The sequence below is a fragment of the Salmo trutta genome, chromosome 38, assembly GCF_901001165.1.
Source record: "Salmo trutta chromosome 38, fSalTru1.1, whole genome shotgun sequence".
In the NCBI taxonomy this organism is placed as follows: Eukaryota; Metazoa; Chordata; class Actinopteri; order Salmoniformes; family Salmonidae; genus Salmo; species Salmo trutta.
This window is the reverse complement of record NC_042994.1, coordinates 16,560,844-16,575,300: the sequence shown is the minus strand read 5'-3', so window position 1 is coordinate 16,575,300 and position 14,457 is coordinate 16,560,844. Positions and strand designations below refer to the sequence as shown.

General features: G+C 45.5%; 1 protein-coding gene across 5 annotated transcripts in view; it reads right to left on the bottom strand.

Annotated features, from left to right (window-relative positions):
• Positions 1 to 14,457, bottom strand: part of LOC115178355 (nucleosome-remodeling factor subunit BPTF) — a 49,023-nt gene that overhangs the window by 33,957 nt on the left and 609 nt on the right. For 4 of the 5 annotated variants that reach the window (XM_029739505.1, XM_029739506.1, XM_029739507.1 and 1 more), the window contains exons 2-3: positions 11,544 to 12,366; positions 5,144 to 5,364 (exon numbers count right to left, since the gene is read on the bottom strand). In XM_029739505.1, coding sequence (XP_029595365.1) covers positions 5,144 to 5,364; positions 11,544 to 12,366 — 1,044 coding nt within the window. Of the gene's footprint in view, positions 1 to 2,286; positions 2,382 to 5,143; positions 5,365 to 11,543; positions 12,367 to 14,457 lie in introns of those variants that run through there. The other variant, XM_029739509.1, reaches the window with a different exon arrangement.

Below are 14,457 nucleotides of genomic sequence, written 5' to 3'. Positions count from 1 at the left end.
GTGTAGTCAGCCAGCCTACGCATTCGCTAAAGCTTTATCCCACACTAACAGAGTACGCTTAAATCGATACATCTTCTGATTTGACCACGGAGCAACTCTGCCAGATGAATCAAACATTCAAACCTATGCTTGAAAGCCTGCCACTACCTGTGCTTCTCTCTGGGATATGCTATAGGAACGGCCATGTCGTCTGTCTGGGAATGAGCACATTAGCACCCAGCTGTGCTTTGAATTGAACACCGCCTCAAAATGACACTTATCTGAAATGATAGCCGCATAGCGAGAACTTGTCACGGTTTAGACAACTGCTCAATGCGGTAAAGCAAAGAAGAGAGCCTGTATTAATGTGTGACTTCCACTCTATCGCAGGACCACATGGGGAGAACTTTAAATCGTACTCTGTGACGAAGCAGGTTATTTCATGGTGACAAAGAGAAACGGGTTGTTTCGGGCATCAACGATAGCCTACTTCCTCTGTCATTTGTCGCCGGAGAGCGTGTGTGTGGGCGGTGGAGAAGCCTTGACAGCAGCCTAAAGTGTCTTCTTAGGGGGCCCAATCTGGGATCTGTCATCACTCTCCTGATGCCAGTGTCTTATGGTGTGTGTGTGTGTGTGTGGCGTTTCTCTCTCACACGCACGTAGACAAAGTGTGTAAAAGACTCTTTCAGACATAATGTGATTTCCACAGTGTGTGTGCAGGAGCGGGTCGTAAGTAGACTCACTGGTGAGATTTCAAACCATTCATTCTCAACGGGAGGCACACCAACAGAGAACTGGATCTCAGTCTGTATCCGAGTCCATCACAACTGTACAGTTACAATAGCCTGGTCCCACATCTGTAAATACTCTATAACAAAGTCCTACGGTCATTGCCATGTCAAACATAAACAGATCTAGGACCAGACTACAGATACAAGTCCCAATTTAAAAAGACTCAGCAATAGCATACATAGCATACGTAGCCTATTATTGTTGTCACCTCGAGACCAATTACAGGTAAAAGGATTGGATAGCCTTAACACCCTTTCACATTCAACCATCCCGTTTGTTCTTTAAATCAGATCAGTTGTCATGAAGGAGAGGAGGAAACAGTTAGGAGCCCAGCCAAACTGGGACTGGAGAGTAAAGTTGTCATGGAATGGGTACTGGTTCCTATGGCCCTTCAACGTGACTGAGTAGTATTCACTTAACTGGGGGGAGGAAGAAGGAGATATGAGAGAAAGAGAGAGAGAGAAAGAGGGCAAGCAGGATAAAGAGAGAGATAGATAGAGGGGGAGGGGGGGGGCAGAGGAGGAGTCATTGGCAGGCTCTCTGGTGTTAGACAATGGAGCCCCTCACACTCTCAGAACCAGGGACCTTTGGCTCAGCTGGACTGTCTTGGCTAACTTAGCTACGTATAGAAGACAGGAGGACACCCAGCACAGCCATGTCCCTCCTCATCTTCCATCTCCCTCTCTTTGTCACCTTTATCTCTCCTCCCAATTTTTGACCTTTTGCCTCCATATTCTTCCACTGTTCCTCAACCCCCCCCCCCACCGATGACTCTATCTGACCATCTCTCCCTCTTTCCCTCTCTCTCTGCCTCAGAGGCATTCAGTCCTGCCATCTTGGACCTCCTCCCAGTGAAGCCTGCTGGAGCAGTGCCACAGCCCCCAGAGCCTACAGCCAGGACAAGCCAGCACAGGAGGAAATAGAGGCACTTAAACACAACCAGCCAGCCAACCTGCCACTGCCCCACTGATTAGGGCCTACTTACCCAAATATGAGAGGTGTGGAAATATTTAGGATTTTGCTTTGGGAAGGCAGGGTAAATCCACAATGATAATCTGACAGAGGCAGGGGAGAGAGATAGCGGTATGATAGTCACATACATTAGTGCTTTTTGAGGTAGTGTCGGTTCGATTATCAGAAAAGAATTACGATTTTAATTTCGGTTTCAATTATTTTTTTAAACATTAAATGCACTATGTGGGTTGAATGCTGTAACAACAGAGAATTAAAGAATTAGTAAAAGTCCCACATTGGTAGTGACTGCCCATCACTTATTAACCATTCTTTGTTCACATTACTTTACTAAAATATTTCAGTTGTTGTGTAGATTACATTTGTTTTTTTTGACAAATGTATTATTTAATTCAAAGTCATCATCTCATCTCTATAAAGCTGCTACCTATACCTGACAAAATCATTATTTTAATAGTTCTTCAAAGTAAATAAGGCATACTTTTATGACTGCTGAATACCAACTATCAATCACTTAGATCATGTATTTTCAGGTAGAGATACCTTGAAGAAACTCCTCTCTATGTATCCCCACTTGATTGCTCATTCTTCCATCTCTCCGTAGCACGGGTAAAAGAAACAGACCGGACAGAAGTAGTAGTGCAATGGATTATGGTCAACGTAGTTAATTATATATTTTTTCTGCGCTAAACTATGTAGAACATTGGCCTGTTGGAAACTACAACTCCCTACTACAGCGCACAGTTCGGGCATGATGTGATTTATCTCTGGAGAAACTGCAGCACAATGTGCTGTAATGAATACTCAGGGAGGAAAAAGGTGTAGATTCACGCGCAGAGCGAGGCAGGTGTTGATTTCGCCGCCGCAGAAGACAGGAATCATGGTCACAGGTAGGCAGTGGTCATACACAGGCAGGCAGTGGTCATACACAGGCAGGCAGTGGTCATACACAGGCAGGCAGTGGTCATACACAGGCAGGCAGTGGTCATACACAGGCAGGCAGTGGTCATACACAGGCAGGCAGTGGTCATACACAGGCAGGCAGTGGTCATACACAGGCAGGCAGTGGTCATACACAGGCAGGCAGTGGTCATACACAGGCAGGCAGTGGTCATACACAGGCAGGCAGTGGCCATACACAGGCAGGCAGTGGTCATACACAGGCAGGCAGTGGTCATACACAGGCAGGCAGTGGTCATACACAGGCAGGCAGTGGTCATACACAGGCAGGCAGTGGTCATACACAGGCAGGCAGTGGTCATACACAGGCAGGCAGTGGTCATACACAGGCAGGCAGTGGTCATACACAGGCAGGCAGTGGTCATACACAGGCAGGCAGTGGTCATACACAGGTAGGCAGTGGTCATACACAGGCAGGCAGTGGTCATACACAGGCAGGCAGTGGTCATACACAGGCAGGCAGTGGTCATACACAGGCAGGCAGTGGTCATACACAGGCAGGCAGTGGTCATACACAGGTAGGCAGTGGTCATACACAGGCAGGCAGTGGTCATACACAGGCAGGCAGTGGTCATACACAGGCAGGCAGTGGTCATACACAGGCAGGCAGTGGTCATACACAGGCAGGCAGTGGTCATACACAGGTAGGCAAACAGGCAGGTGAATCAAAACTAGGACTGAAGGCTATAACTGGTTCTCACAAACGAGCTAGGAAAAGGCTTAGTAGAGTCAAAATGAACAATATCTCACAAAGGCACAAACAGAATGAAGTGAACTACATAAGGAGCTGATGAGACCAGGTGAGTAACTAACACAGGTGAAATCAATGAACACAAATGAAAGACAGGGGTACCTTCAAGAACACAAAGAAACAGAACACAAGGTTGACTAAGAAAATAAATACACAACCTTACATGTGCATATTGAGCTCACAGAAAACAACTGAACGAAATACAATTCAAATAATTGAACTGACATGGACAATTAGTTGTTTAAAAAACTAAAAAATTACCAACAACACTACCATACATGGACTACTATATCTATAGCCTTACATGATGTGCATGTGCACATCCCTCCTAACATATGCAAACGTGCAGACACACACGCGCACACAAAATGCAAAAGCTAATGTGCACAACTTGCACGAGTCATAACTGTAAAACCCATACACACACACCCAATACCATGGATCTGAAATGTGTGTGTGCATGTGTGTATGGTGCCGTGCTGATCAGTGCCCTCATGTTACCAACTCAGAGACCGACAACATTGTGAGGTGCAGCCGTGGGCAGGAGGCAATCGGCGGCCTCGTTGGAACCAACCAAACAGAGGAAATGATGCCGATGATGAATATCACAAACATCAAGAGACAGAGAGTAGTGCGTCCCAAAACAGCCAAACCAACCAATGACTGATGAAAACAGCCAAACCAACCAATGACTGATGGAAACAGCCAAACAACCAATGACTGATGGAAACAGCCAAACAACCAATGACTGATGGAAACAGCCAAACCAACCAATGACTGATGGAAACAGCCAAACCAACCAATGACTGATGGAAACAGCCAAACCAACCAATGACTGATGGAAACAGCCAAACCAACCAATGACTGATGGAAACAGCCAAACCAACCAATGACTGATGGAAACAGCCAAACCAACCAATGACTGATGGAAACAGCCAAACCAACCAATGACTGATGGAAACAGCCAAACAACTAATCATTGATTTTATTTGTCAGAGTCAAACACTCCTTACTGGAAGTACTCGCTCTTGACTAAGTGTGCATCCCAAATGGCACCCCATTCTCTTTATAGTGCACTTCTTTTGACCAGAGTCCTATGGGGCCTGGTCAAAAGTAGTGCACTACATAGGGAATAGGGTGCCATTTAGGATACGCACAAAACTGTCTTATTTGAAGAAAAAGCCCAAACTTACTTTGCAATGGGAAAACAAATACATAACAGCTTTAGCCTACCAAACTGTGCTCAAAATTCCCTGGGGTCTCAATAGATTCAATGCAAAGCTTTCACCCTTCCAATGATAGTAACACAAGGATAGACTTCAAAAGGAAGGAAACAATAGGATGTGTACTATGATAGGGCATTTATAAGTTAGTTATCGAACAGCGTACAGAGAGCTGCATTCAATAGGCACGCTGTCAGTGTGTCATACCGGTAGTTTAATAGTAAATAACTACGCAAACAACTGCTAAAACATTCTTCTGAAATGACAATACCAGTCCGAGAACAAAATATGAAAAAAATCCAAAAACCTGTGTGTGTGTGTGTGTGTGTGTGCGCACACCCTAGGCCTCTTTCAGTAGGTAAACGTTGCAGAAATGTCCTTAATAGAGATCTGTATTCTACATGTCAGATAGATATCGGTTATGAAGAACAAACATGCCCTATCTGAATGCGTCCACATCTCTTACCGTTGGCGGCGGTGAGGAAGCACTTGTTGACGCCGCGGGCCTTGTTGGTGAGCTCCTCGGTGATGTCCATGTGCGTGTGCACCTCGTCCCTGATCTCCTCCAGCGTGGCGTACAGGTGGGCCTCCCAGTAGCCCTTGTCCAGGCAGTCGATCAGCTCAGCCAGCTGCACCTTGGTGCTGTAGTACCAGATGGTCTTGTCCTCCTGCTCGCCGTCCTCCTCACTGGCGTGGAGGAAGGGAGCGAGACAGGGGTGGAGGGTTGTGGAGAGAAAAAGAGGAGGGGAGAGAGATAAGAGGGAGATGGAGGGGACAGGGAAAGAGAGAACATGAGAGTAGGGAGACAGAGAGGGATAGAATAAGAGAAAAAGAGAGGATGGAGAAAGATCGATGTCTTTGATTAACTGATTTAGAATGAAAAACATTTAAGCACCTATTGTAAATTGTCCATTGTAAGGACATAGTACTGACAACTATTTAATACACGCGTCTTCTATAGTTCCAGTTCTCCTTAAAAGGGCCATTCCGCCACTTTACAAACTAATATTCATTATCTCCAGCACCATACCGGTGTCTAGATATGTGAAAACGGCATGTTTCTATGATCTGTGGTTGCAAAGATAAGAAGAAAGGTCCTAAAAAAAATGCTTCTCTGGGGTAGGATTAAAAGTAAGAAAAACTGATTTTCAAAACCTGCAACGGGTTTCTAGCCAGAGGGAGGATATTTTCTTGCTCCACGTCACCGTGAATCTCATAGTGTTAGAAAATCACCGTTTGTAAAATGTTTAATCTTTTGATTACGTCATCGGGTAGAACGTAGAAATGCGCAGTTTTCACATACACTGTATGTAGACACTGGTATTGTGCTGGAGACAATGAAAATGAGGTTGAGAAGTGGTGGAATTGCGCTTTAAGTTTTAACATCGACTTAGCTGCAATCAAGGAAAACATGATTATAGGGAAATGAAAGTTGTAAGACCTTTGAGCGCTCTAGGCATGCATAAGACATAGGCCCACATCAAATATCAACAAAGTGACAAATTTGACAGCTTTGTGCACAGCACGGTCTAGGCCTGGGTCTCACTAGCCTTAGGCAGTATTCCAACAATCTAGTCGGCATCCTCTCAGGATGCAACCACCCACTCGAGACACACACACTCTCTCTCTCTCCATGGGGATGGTGAAGATCGATTACACTGCATCCGGTGAAAGCCACTTTCTTGAGTGGGAGCGGCAATGAGACAGTGAAGGCTACCCCCGAATCCCTCGGTTCAGGTGTAGGTGTGTGTGTACATGAGTGTGTGGCACTCTCCTCTCAGGTTAAAGGAGTCTGCTAACACACCATCTGTGACTAGTGCTTAATAGCTGGCTTATATGCTATCGCTTACTAACATTTGTGTGTTGACATTGTCCTTATCCTTCAAACAAGTGAGGCATTGGCCTTTCTATACCTTACCAGAGAAGCTAAACAAGTGATGTAAGTCGCCCTGGATGAAAGCGTCTGCTAAATGACTAAAATATTAATGTAAACGTTTCAATAAAATCAATCATTGCCATCTGTCATGTAAACAAAGCTCACAGCTTGAACATGATCGCGGGTCAATTACTCACGCTTCTGCTTCAATTTTGATTCAGGGTTATCCGTGTTTCTTAGGTGGATAACGTCGGTGCCTGATTGAAATTGACACTGTACACATTAATAAATAAGTAACAATAACTTTTAACAACAATAATTAATGAACATGCACCTGTGGAATGGTCGTTAAGACACTAACAGCTTCCAGACAGTAGGCAATTAAGGTCACAGGCCTTTCTACTGACTCTGAAAAACACCAAAGGAAAGATGCCCAGGGTCCCTGCTCATCTACGTGAACATGCCTTAGGGATGCTGCAAGGAGGCAAGAGGACTGCAGATGTGGCCAGGGCAATAAATTGCAATGTACGTACTGTGAGACGCCTAAGACAGCTCTACAGGGAGACAGGACGGACAGCTGATCGTCCTCGCAGTGGCAGACAACGTGTAACAACACCTGCACAGGATCGGTACATCCAAACATCACACCTGCGGGACAAGTACAGGATGGTAACAACAACTGCCCGAGTTACACCAGGAACGCACAATCCCTCCATCAGTGCTCAGACTGTCCGCAATAGGCTAAGAGAGGCTGGACTGAGGGCTTGTAGGCCTGTTGTAAGGCAGGTCCTCACCAGACATCACCGGCAACAACGTTGCCTATGGGCACAAACCCACCATCGCTGGACCAGACAGGACTGGCAAAAAGTGCTCTTCGCTGACGAGTCGCGGTTTTGTCTCACCAGGGGTGATGGTCGGATTCGCGTTTATCGTCAAAGGAATGAGCGTTATACTGAGGCCTGTACTCTGGAACGGGATCGATTTGGAGGTGGAGGGTCCGTCATCGTCTGGGGCGGTGTGTCACAGCATCATCGGACTGAGCTTATCGTCATTGCAGGCAGTCTCAACGCTGTGTATTACAGGGAAGACATCCTCCTCCCTCATGTGGTACCCTTCCTGCAGGCTCATCCTGACATGACCCTCCAGCATGACATGCCACCAGCCATAGTGCTCGTTCTGTGCGTGATTTCCTGCCAGACAGGAATGTCAGTGTTCTGCCATGGCCAGCGAAGAGCCCGGATCTCAATCCCATTGAGTACGTCTAGGACCTGTTTGATAGGAGGGTGAGGGCTAGGGACATTCTCCCCAGAAATGTCCGGGACCTTACTGGTGCCTTGGTGGAAGGGTGGGGTAACATCTCACAGCAAGAACAGGCAAATCTGGTGCAGTCCATGAGGAGATGCACTGCATTACTTAATGCAGCTGGTGGCCACACCAGATACTGACTGTTACTTTTGATTTTGACCCCCCCTTTGTTCAGGGACACATTATTCCATTTCTGTTAATCACATGTGTGGAACTTGTTCAGTTTATGTCTCAGTTGTTGAATCTTGTTAAGTTCATACAAATATTTACACATGTTACATTTGCTGAAAATAAACGCAGTTCACAGTGAGAGGATGTTTTTTGTTGTTGCCGAGTTTATATTACTGATTGTTTGGCGCTTCTGTCAGGGCTGGCTAGCTAGCTAGTGTAACTTTAGCAACATGGTGGAATGGCAAGAGCTGTTTCAGCATTAGCATAGCGATTGCTGCAATAGCCGCAAGCCTGTTAGCTAGTTGCGAACACTCCTGTGTAGATGGCTGCGCTTGTGCGAATGTCTCTTGGCTTACCCTCCCTCACCCTTGAATCAGCTAGCTAGCATAATATGCTCTCGGCTGGTCGACATGGCTTCTTCACAGAGGTGTGCAGTTTTAGCTTGCTTGTATAGCTAAATTAACGAATGTAAAAGCTTGTTTTTAGCCCACGACTCTTTCACCTAACTTGCTAGCTAGCTAGTTGGCTAACAAATGCTTATTTCATTAATGCAATGTTAGCTAAGCTAATAGAATGATCCTAGCTAGCTAACCAGCTACATTTGTCAGTGGGAGATGTGTCTCCATTTTAGCATCTTTGAGGCTTGTAGCCAGCTTATAGCAATACCTCCAGGACTCCTACACAAGGCAGGATGGCTGGTCAGCTAAAGATCATCTCTACCAATTGGCTGCTCATTTACTACATGTCAACATATTCTGTGGTACTAGTCCTAACATGCACTTTATGGTTATGTCAGAGCAATGTACATTATGTCATTGTCCACTGGATTAAAAACCCAAGACATCTCAAAGACCAGGCAAGAAAGTTAGAACTAAATGATTTGTAAAGCCAGTCCTAAATCACTCCGTCCCCCATGGCCCTAACCCCTACATGTTTGCAGACCTGTAGGGTCTGGGCAGGTAGGCTATAAGCAGTGCAATGATGGATTGCACACGTTATTGGTCTGCAGAAACAAATGGTTAGGGCCAAGGGGGGGGGGGGGGGGGGTAGGGAGCGATTTGGGACCTGACGTAAGTGTTGCTGAGACTTTCCCAATCACACAGAGTTATTGGATGCTAACCCACCACCTCAAGCTCAACAATGACAGGAGAAGCTGCTCTTCCTCCCTGGAAAGGCCTGCCTGCTCCAAGACCTCTGTCACAGTTAACAACTCCATTGTGGTCCTCTACCAGACTGTATAAAAAAACTCCTTCACACTGTCCACTGGCTCCCATCAGCAGTGTCCATCAAATTCAAGTCCCCGTTGCTTGCCTATAGGGTAGAAAGGCAAATCGATCCTGGCCCAATCTTTGTCAGCACTGCCAAATGTTGCCATTATACATGTAGCATGTCTCATAGAAGTTGCATGTCTTCTCCCCAAAAATGTCTTCATCCTGTAGCTGACCTAAGAGCACTGTTGGAGGTTCGACAGGCTGAGATACCCAGAAGGTAAACACCAATCTGTAAAAATGTGTAAATTACGTTTAGATCAATGTTTCTTAACTCTGTTCCAGGGGACCCAAAGTGGTGCACATTTTTGTTTTGGCCTACACACCTGATTGAAATCCTCAAAGCTTGATGAGTTGATCCTTTGAATCAGCTGTGTAGCGCAAGGCCAAAAACTAAAAATGTCCCCAGGACCAGGTAAAGGGTCAACCATAGTAGTACGTCACCCCTGGAGCAAATTAGGGTTAAGTGCCTTGCTCAAGGGCACAGACAGATTTTTCACCTTGTCGGCTCAGGTATTCAAACCAGGGACACTTCAGTTACTGGCCCAACCCTCTAACCGCTAGGCTACCTAGGAAACACTGGTTTAGATAAAAGTGTCAAATATAGGCCCCACATTCTTCCTCCAAAGAACCTTTCAATAGAAAGACCGGGGTAGCTATTAGCAGTTGCCTTCAACACTCATCCTTTCAGTTTAAAAAGGAGTTCAGACACTATACTCCGTTTAGTATCGCGGTCTTCATTTTACAGTGTGATGACAACGGTTTTTATGTTCCTCCTAGTGTCAGGACAGCAAACAGTTTACACAACAGCATCCTTTCAAAGACTGAGAAGGCCGACGTCGGTAGGCAGGGACATTATAGACCAGGCCCAGTCCTGCACAACAGCCACAGGTGAGACAACAGCCCTAGCCCATCATCCCATCCCTCCACCCTATCACATAACCCCGTGTTTCCCAATCCGTTCCTCCAAGGCCCGTAGCAATTGCAGATTTTGGTCCTATCACACCTGATCAAACTAATCAATTGCTTGAGAAGGGATGTCCATGGAGAGATAACATTACAGAATATTCCGATATTAATGTATTGTCTAGAACAGACATAATTATCTGCCAGGTAGAATAGGAAATTGTAATAACTATTTATTCCACTGAACAAAGATATAAATGCAACATGCAACAATTTCTCGATTTTACTGAGTTACAGTTCATAAGAAAATCAGTCAATTGAAAGGCCCTATAGAACTGTCAAAGAGATTCCTCTCGGGGCCCTAATCTATAGTTGTCACATGACTGTGAATACAGACATGCATCTGTTGGTCACAGATACCTTCAAAAAAAGGTAGGGGCGTGGATCAGAAAGCCAGTCAGTATCTGGTGTGATCACCACTCCTCTTCAATGGCTGTGCCAAGTTAATGGATATTGGTGGGAACTGGAACACACATCGATCCAGAGTATCCCAAACATGCTCAAATGGGTGACATGTCCAGTGAGTATGCAGGCTGGGACATTTTCAGCTTCCAGGAATTGTGTACAGATACTTGCGACACGGGGCCGTGCATTATCATGCTGAAACATACACACTGTCTGCCACTATCAAATGTTGTGCACAAATGTGTTATATCCCTATTAGTGAGCATTTCTCCTTTGCCAAGATAATCATCCACCTGACAGGTGTGGCATATCAAGAAGCTGATTAAACAGCATGGTAAATACACCGGTGCACCTTGTGCTGGGAACAATAAAAAGGCCTAAAAAATGTGAAGTTGTGTCACACAACACAATGCAACAGAGGTCTCCAGTTGAGGGAGTGTGCAATTGTCATGCTAACTACAGGAATGTCCCCCAGAGCTGTTGACAGAGAATTTAATGTTAGTTTCTCTACCATAAGCCACCTCCAAAGTCATTTTAGAGAATTTGGCAGTATGTCCAACCGGCCTCACAACCTCAGATCATTGTAACCACACCAGCCCAGGACCTCCACATCTGGCTTCTTCACCAGTGGGATCGTCTGAGACCAGCCATCCGGACAGCTGATGATACTGAGGAGGATTTCTGTCTGTAACAAAGCCCTTTTGTGGGGAAAAACTCATTTTGAAATCAATAGATTAGGGCCTAATGAATTTATTTAAATTGACTGATTTCCTTATATGAACTGTAACTCAGTAAAATTCTACCATGTTGCGTTTCTATTTTTGTTGAGTATAATTGTGGAGTGAGTGAATGTCTGTTTGCCGTTGTCTACTTACACCACGATGCGGCGGTCCAGGAACCAGTACTTGCGGCGGTGACGGTCATAGCCGATTGGCAGCTGGCGGATGTATGGCCGGCTCTTCTGCGCCTCCGTCACACAGTCCACCACGCCGGGCACCTTGTGCGCCACGCACACCTCGCACTGCCACTCGTCCTCGGGTACCTCCACCAGCGGCGGCTTCACGCACTCCAGGTGGTAGACGGCCGAGCACGTCTCACAGCAGAGGAGGTCCCCCAGCCGGTGGCACACCCTGCAGTGGTCGTCATACGCCACCACCCCCTCCGACATCAACTCTTCTCTAGCCAGGTTAGTGGCCAGGAACTGGTCCACAAGGAATTGAAGGACCTTAATTTTGCTCTCGAGGGGCTCGTAGGGGTACTCCTCGCCCTCCAGTAAAGGGAGCACCTGGCGGTACTCAGGGTCGCTCTCGCAGTAGGCGCGCACTATCTCGGGCCAGGTCATGCCGTCGATGAAGTAGAGCGTAGAGTTGACGCTGTCCTTGAGGTCAGCAGGACCGAACGTGGTGTTGGACGTGTCCTCCTCGCGCAGGATGGCCTTGAGTAGGGCGGTGTGTGTCTCAGCCAGCAGGGTGCACTGCTCCTGGCCCGCCAGCGCCGCACAAAAGTCCTCAAACCGGAACGGCGAGAGGCGCAGGACCGAGCCGAAGTTGCGCAGCACCTCATAGACGGCCGAGATGTTGAGGAGCTGATTGGCCGGCACCAACAGGTCCTCTGAGGACTTGGGCAGCTCCAGGGGGGGCACCTCCTTGGCCTCGAAGATGGGCGAGCGGGGCCGGTGCGGGCGTCTGCCCCTCCGGCCTGAGACAGAGAGGGATGGAGAGAGAGAGATATAAATTATGTAAAGAATTCAAATCAATCAAGAGACATAAAATGGGGTCAAGAAAAAAAGGCCCTTCAATACTGAGTGCTGGACTGAGGAACACAACAAGACAGGTGAAGAAACAAAGACAAAGCTAGATACATACCGAATGAGCCAAAGCAGGCAGCACAATTTCCATCAACCATAACGGCTGTCAATGTTTCTATCAAACAGGCAGGGCTTCTTATTCAACACATTTGAGTGTGTAACTATTTTGTTGCTGTTTATTGATTGATAACAGCTCTGTGAATGTGTGCATTACTTTCCTTGTATCAACTTTTAAGTATAGCCTATTGGTTATAACCAACTTGTATTTTTTACCCTTCCATAAATTCCACGGTGTATATCAACTCTGAATCTCTTCTATAAACAGAATTTCTCCCTTCGGAAAGAGAACTTTAGATTTACTCAGTACATTTTTTTTTTTAAATCAAGTCTTAAAAATGTAAATAAGCCAACCTAGCACCTGGTACTTGAGTATACCCCGTGCAGTGGAGAATTTGGCCTTCCTTCACTCACTGGGTGCTGATCTAGGGTCAGCTCCCCCTGTCCATGTAATCTTATTCATTTTGATCGAAAAGGCTAAACTGATCCTAGAGCAGCACTTTTTATGAATATGGGCCCTGATCAAGTTCAGAATCTGAAACATGGATCCACACCCTCCGATATCAGCTGGAGTAGTTAGGTATAACAACTACCATACCGTAGTTTTAAATTAGATTTCAAACATTAGACAGGGTGTAGGCATAGACGAGGTGACATTAAAATGACCAACAAGCACCTCTCCCCTGAGCAAAAACCTCTGCCTTCATTCCTCCCGGGCCCAATGCACAGAGTCTCACGTGTAAGCATGTATTTGTGACTCAGTGTGAGAAAAATGAGTGTGTGTGATTATAGGTCATATGAAAGGCACATTAACCACTCTGCACAATTCAGCCATATTCACATGGTAAGCGAGCCTATTTGGGGTAGGAGGTTATTTGCCTAATCAGTCACTGGGGTGCAATGGAGAGACAGAATTATGATTCAAGAAATACCAATGTTGTCTAAGCTGTACACATCTGTGCTTATGAGATGTGGGGCAAGTTATGAATAATATAAAGACATTTTAGGATGAATACCATATCAATAAATCTATCATTTTATGGAAATATAATTCTGCATTGAATTACAAAACGGTTCCTTAATATTCCATAAATGGCTTGAAAATTGACTACGCGAAGTCCAAAGTACATGAATGATTAGACATTATGCAAGAACAAAACTATTGACTTTACAGTTCAACAATTATTTTTTCAAAGGAGTTTGCCTTTGCTCTTGCTCGTTTACATTGATAGATTGGCTTTGCTATGGTTACCGTACAATTTAGTACGTGATATTATAATGAGTTAAAGCTGCAACAGGTGAAATTAGAGCGCCTCTTTTCAAAACAAAAGGGCCTTGCGACGATGTCCTTGTCAACCGGATTTGAGCACAATCTCGCGAAATATATCGCAACACTTGATTGTCTGAAGGAAAAAAACGGTTTAAATTAAGGGAGGGGGATAAATTACAACTAGTTGATTAAACTGCGCATTTATTGTTTACATCTACTACAGGAAGTGTATAAAGGTATATTCATGCCGTGCAAGGCAACGCGACAAAGTATCAAAAACGCACGCGCAGTAATAAAACAAATGGTATAAATCTGAACGTGAAATTTTGTAGCCAGATAGTGCAGCATGGCATGCTTGTTGACGGGTAGTGCTAAATTAATGAATGGAAAGTAGCTAAATATTTATCTTTAACTAACGCCTCGGCAAATAATGTTGTATGCAAAATGGTGCAATTATGCAAATGAACAATTCCGTGTTTACAATAATCCCCATCGTCAAATGCGTGTTAATTTTTGCCGAAAGTTGCAGATTTTTTTATAACAGAAAACATGCGAGGCGACAGTAGTGCTCACTGTGCGGGAACTAGCAAACGATCACTGGAGCTCCTAAACAAAGGCCTGTTTATGAGTGCAATCTCCATTTTGAACAATGCAG